The 6470-nt window shown below is 32.1% G+C and overlaps 1 protein-coding gene across 1 annotated transcript; it reads left to right on the top strand.

The window, feature by feature from the left end:
* The first annotated feature begins 2146 nt into the window (after nucleotides 1-2146).
* LOC124543388 lies at nucleotides 2147-4875 on the top strand. Its single transcript, XM_047121602.1, has 3 exons — nucleotides 2147-2153; nucleotides 4163-4476; nucleotides 4545-4875. Exons 1-3 carry the CDS (start codon nucleotides 2147-2149, stop codon nucleotides 4833-4835), a joined length of 612 nt encoding a protein of 203 aa, XP_046977558.1. The 3' UTR covers nucleotides 4836-4875.
* The last annotated feature ends 1595 nt before the right edge of the window (nucleotides 4876-6470 follow it).

Raw genomic sequence — 6470 nt, 5'->3', positions numbered from 1 at the left:
CAAAAGTATCTGTGGAATAATTTTATAATTGTTTTGAATAAAAAAAAATTATACTTTTTTTCAGTGATTTAATCTTTATTTTTGAGGATTATGAACAATTTGAAATGAAAGGCACGATTTTTCTTATTTATAAGAGTATTTGCATTGCCTACATGTGTATCGCATATTTTATCTGATTTGAATAAAAAATTGAACGTTGTGAACATAATTGTATTAGTATCTAGCAATATCAATAGCCACAGTATATTTTAATAGAGAACAATTCCTTTTATTGTTGTAGAATAATTATAATATGTCTGCTATTTATTCGAAGTTATAATGGTATAAGTCTGTATTGTATTCTAGGTACGTTAGCTAATTAGCGAATTTGTTAATTAGAATGTAATTGAACAAGTTACCTTGTTACTATTGCCTTCGATATGTTGGTGTATGATAAACTTTTTTTTTTAATAAACGGGCCTTGCGGGTAAGCGATCAATAGTCACAATTCAATCTACAATAAATAATTGCAATACTCGTCCTGGATCTTTGTGTCTGAAGCTTGCAGCTTGCTGAGGCTGCGGCGTTCGAATTGCGTTTGAGATGTAATTAATTAATTAACGGGCCCTAATAAACCTGGCGTTGCTTTTTTATTTGGCTGTGTAAGCTCAATCTGCTAACGTCATATTGCCTTTCGGCTTCGGCCTAAAAGTACACAACGTTTGGTTCAGGTTCGATTTACCGCCGCAAAAAATCAGCATGGCATTAAGTATGATACTCTATAATGTTTTCTAAAACAGCTAATATGATAATAAAATCAGTAAAGATTCAAGAGATCTATTCGGTTGTACTGTACTACAACTTATCGAAGAACGCTTCACGTTTGTACCAAATTGTAAAGTTTAAACGCCATTTTTAGTATTGCGTGCGTGAAAAATAACTATATATTATAAACACTTGCTTTTAAACAAAATTGTTATAACCACCATAAATATTGCGCCATAGTTTTGTCATCTTTGGACATCTCAGTGCAAAATTTTGGAATATCAGTTATAGTTTTGCCAGCGTTCCCTAAAATGTGAACAGACCGATAAATTTATCTGTAACTTCTTTTAACTTGAAGCATATTTTATAAGAGTTCGTCCAAAAAATGAAATCCTATCATTATGTGAAAGAATTATATCGGATTAGCTGAATTTTGCACGATCCAAAACCGCATAGAAGATACCCTTTAAATCTATTACTTCTCTTGGCTCAATAAATCGTTTAGTAAATTCTCATACGTCAGCTAGTACAATGCGGTTTTATTCTTCAAAATAAACAATATATGGCCGAAAAATACCCAAGCAAGTGGTAAACGTAATCAAATGCTAGCTAGTACATTATTAGTACTGTGTTAAGTTAGTTTTTGATCACAATCCTTAGATCCGTGGCGACTATTGTATGCTTAAAATGCAATTAAGTCTTCATTTGCAATTGCTGACTAACGTGAGTGTTACGCCCTTTTTATAATATAAGGCCGTCAACGGAAATGTGACCATCGTACTTAACGTTTACTAGATCGTAATAACGATTTTTGATGTAATGTTTAAAAATCTGTATTTTTTACAGATTGTATGACACAGTGAATTATGACATATGATAAGGTGTTTATAGTTAATTGTTATTGATTCAATCGTTCAATCGTTGATGATATCCGAAATAAGCTTAGGTAGTTCCAATACATCAAAATGATCATTGATGATTTTTATCCAATGTTAGCTAGCAATTCTATGAAAAAGTAGACTTGGACACAATAATATATAATCCGTCGTATACGGCTGCTTGGAATGGGGTTCTTTTCGCTGAGTAATGTACTAACTGTAAATTTAGGAAAGTATGAAACAAATTTTGAGACCAATCACACTAAATCAATGAACGCGATAAACTTAAAAACTATCAAACGGATTTACATGCGGTTTTCACTTGTAGACGAAATGTTTTATGAGAAAAGTTTAGGTATTTCATTGAGGTGTTGTACGTCTTCTGATATAAGATGATTATTGTTGTTCATTGCGTAACAAAACTATGAGTAAGTGGGAGCTTTACTAAATCAATAGATCTATATATTTTGCACGTGCAAAGCTAAGCCAAGCCTAGGACGAGCTAGTAATAAATAAATATCTAAATGACTGGTATGAATTGTTATTATGAAACAAATATTAATATATTATATTGTCACCCAAATCTCAAGTTTATACTGCACAATTACACTTATACGGAGACGATCCCTTATATCGGCCTAGGTCTCATTCGCCAATATCTAGATTATTACATGCGTTGAGGAACTTCTCTTTAAATTTAAATTTGGAAACCATTCTAATAATTTAAAATTTCAGTCGTTATAACATTGAATTTGGAACCCACTTGTAACAATTAAGTATTCGAACTTGAAATATAAAACGTCCTTTAAATGAAATTGACTAAAACACACTCGTTATTAAAATAAAGTTAGAACAATATTCGAATTACGAATGAATCGATTAATTATTGGGACTTAATAATCAATAATAATGTTACGGGACTATCGATTAAAAAACTACTATTAGACCAAAAGATTAGTAGGTAAATGTTGATTCATTACACTTCCGTTGACGTACTGAATTATCTGACTGTTTTATATAAGTATTATTGTCTCTATAATAATAGTTGTATTCCAGTAGGTGTAGTATAAAAATCGATGTTTTCGAACATCGCCGTTAAATATTATTTATCATTAGGCTACGTCACTATGTTTAAGAATAATATTTGGTCACAAGAAATTTAATGTTTTTTTTTCACTGAATACGATCTTAATGGAATTAGAATTTAAGTAAATTGGTCTGAGCAACAAATTATCTAGACATTTATATGTAAAAATATAGTAAGCAAATGTATATTTTATCTATTATACTATTTAACATAATATATAAATATCTTTTTGTTTTGTGGGTGCTTACTTAAACAAGAAATAAATCAATTTAAAATTAAAAATGTTTTTCACTTTTATAAATGTTGTTATCAGATCACATTACTAGTATACTAGTAGTAATTTATGTATTTATTTTTTGGATATGCCTGCACTTTTTCATATTGTAAGGCATCAAAATCTAAATGTTTGACTTGGTAATTGATACTAAAAAAAATTGCATCGAACTCTACGTTGACGACTTTCATTGACTCAGAGTATGCCTTTATTGAGTAGTGTTCCTTAATGTTATTAGTCTTCAAGATATTCTTAGTTGCTTTGTTGGTCTGGATGCTATTCAGTCAGCTTAGCCATAATTGGGTTATCTACACAGTGGGTCACTTCTGATGGTAAAAGAGAATCATAGGAATTACCATTTGTCCCCATTCCACGAGTGTTCAACTCGCTAATGTCGGTGTAAAATGTGAAGTTTCATAGCAACTAATGCTTGAGATACACTATCGTTCGTTTGAAGCTTTCTCGTGTCACATTATTGATGACGAGGATGTGTAATTATCAAGCGCGCTATTGATTTTGTGAGGTCATTTGCTTGTTAATTACCTGCTGTTCCAGGTTTGCTTATCAGAAACGAGAGTAATAGCCTTGGCTAACCCGCTTGGAACGAATTAACTCTATGGATTTGGTTATGATATGTCCTTGGGGTTTGTACGAGGATCTTGAGTCAAGGACAATCTTTATGTCTTTAAAAGGGTTAGTTCTCGTTGAAAAATAAAAAGGAACGAAATGAAGTGTTTTGTTTCGCTATCTCCCTCCCACTATGTTTATATTATAATACCTTCAAATCTACGATAATAATTTAGTCGCTTATTTTTGAACCTATTGATTTTCCATCCAGTGAATAATATACGGGGTGTTTTAATTAATTAATAAATAAAAAACGGAGAATCGGTTTTATTTCAACAGACCTAGTCGTTTTAAACTTGAAACTATTAGTATGGTAATATGGTCCGAGAAATCGAAAATGACTTTAGATTGAAGGTCACTTATAAATTATTTCAAATAGATTCGGACCAATAAAAACCTGATTAGGTAAATAGATGATTATTTGTAAAAAAATAATGATAAAGAGAGGTTAAACGAATTTTCGAAATATTCTTAAGATAAGTAATTAACTCTGAATATAAAAGAAAACAAAGTTAAGAAATATTTTTTAAGTAGGATATACATATATAATAGGGTCTTCACTTCCTAACAAAGTTGGTTCGTACGAGAAAGTAGCAACCGTAAAAATTACATTGCTTGAATTAGCATACTGTTATGTCAATTGCATTGAAAGCAACTTGCTAGAGCGCGGTGGTCAGCTTGTTAATGGTAGCACAGGTGACGTAAATGGAAAGTCTTGCGTAGTGGTACATCGTCAGGTCAGATTGCGGTTAGGCTTAGCCGCGTTCCCCGCCAAGGTAACCGAGTGCCAAATCGACCTGTCACATTTCGTTACGCAACGATCACCATTAAATAAGCTCACTTCATTTACATCTTCAACCATTATGGTACGTAACTTGTCCTCTTTATTTTTTTTTTTATTTGAAATTTTTCTTTTAAAAATATTTCATTGCAGCTGTTGCTACGCGCGACTTGCTTGTTGTTAGTGGTGGCGACATCTATGGGTCGACCGTACGATCCTGAGGATGGAGAGATCAAGAGCGTACTGCCATCTAGTGGCGAGTTCGAAGCGTTCTATCCGCGGCAAGCGCATGGAATACCGAACGGTTCTTCGCGACCTGCGCACGGGCATGGCAGTTTCTATAAGCACCGCAATCCGGCGCTAGTTGACGTGAAAAACGCGGCCGCGTACGGTTTCCGATTCGACGGCATGAGAAGATTCAACTTTGATGATGACGAAGAATAATTCTTTATCAAAAATATATAATTTTTATTTTACATTAAAAGATGATTCATTTATTTAACCTTCTCCTACTTAATTTTCTTTTTTACTTATGTGTAATTTATAAAAAAAAAAACTATTTCATGATGTTTATTTTAAGCATATATTCGATGATTTTAACGGTTGATTACTATATTACCTATTTTATGCATCAATTAACATTTCATAGATATTAACTATCTTTACTTATATTTTTTACATATGAAATTCGATAAAAAAAATGAAGTAATTAAAAACAATATTATTACTTAAACAGATACATCAGAAATTAAGAAAGTAGAGTACTTGTATAATTACTAAGAATCAGTGCAATACCAAAACATTATTTAATATACGAGAACGAGCAAATGGGCCACCTGATGGTAAGTGGTCACCATCGGCGATAAACATTTGCGTTGTAAGAAATATTAACCACTCCTTACAACGCTAATGCACCACTGATATTGGAAACTAAGATATTGTCTATTGATCCTGTTGTTAAGTAAATTTTAAATAGATTTATGGGATGGAATTTGTTTAAATGTACATGTGTAATGTATAAAGACTCACTAACAGCTGAAGTTGAATTTATACAAATTGTATTAAATTTACTTATAATCTTTTCATTAACACTTGAAAGAAATTATTATGTATCACACTCAAAACAAAGTCAGACACCAAAAGAATGGTGTAAGTTTTATTAATTTTTTCTAAAGCATTTCACGAAACGAGTAAGTTAAGTTACAGTTAAAATTGTAGGAAATTATAAAAAGAAAACAAACATGTTCCTAATTGATTGAAAGTAATAAATAAAAGAATGAAAGTCAAAATAAATTCCAACATGTCTCTGGATACCGAACAGCGTCCAATTTGAATTCAAATATCATAGAATCAGCATGATAAGCCATGGGAGCATGGTCTTAATGTGCATCGAGTAGCATTTATCAGAACCGATGAAATTTTAATCGTTTTCCCATGCAAAGCAGACGTATAAGTAGGCTCTTCACTGGATATTATGTTGTTAGTCTTATTTCGAGGGCTAAGAATGTCATCATAACTGTAAAAGGGAATTTTGGTGACTTAACGGCTAGTTTCCTCGCTTATCTCATCAGAGACGGGTCATTCGTTACTTTTGATAGCACTTATATATCATAGAGGACGCTGTCGTTAATGACCATTATTTGTTATCTAGGAAGACGGACGGTCAGTTTAAGTGAATTCATGGAATAAAAGCGACCACAATGGCTCATTTTTATGCTTTAAACCTCTCTCTTTAAGCTATTAAAATTTTATAATGTGTGTTCTTTTCTAAAAGTATTTTCAATGTTTTATATTTTAACTGTATCGTTGATAGAATCTGTGGAGCCGATATGTCAGCGTTTTCGATGTGTGTGGTTTATCGGAGAGTATGGCTTCAAATCCATTCAGAATTGTCATGTACTTAATTTTTTTTTAGGGATACAGAGATTCAAGGTCGTGAATTAAACCACATGTGTTGTATAAAAAATCTATTAGCTTATCCAGTAATCCGTATTTTTGTAGCGTAGTGGTAATGAAGTACCAAAATTTCTCCCTAGAAAGACAAAGAGAACTTTGGCCAGTAAAGAGCCATTTACAAGC

The sequence above is a fragment of the Vanessa cardui genome, chromosome Z (assembly GCF_905220365.1).
Source record: "Vanessa cardui chromosome Z, ilVanCard2.1, whole genome shotgun sequence".
NCBI lineage: Eukaryota > Metazoa > Arthropoda > Insecta > Lepidoptera > Nymphalidae > Vanessa > Vanessa cardui.
This window is presented reverse-complemented; position numbering and strand designations above follow the sequence as displayed.

Bases quoted from the DNA above. Each gene is read 5' to 3' on its own strand.
- LOC124543388 (XM_047121602.1), top strand. The intron at 4,477-4,544 runs GTACGTAACTTG...ATTTCATTGCAG, and splicing joins TTACATCTTCAACCATTATG to CTGTTGCTACGCGCGACTTG.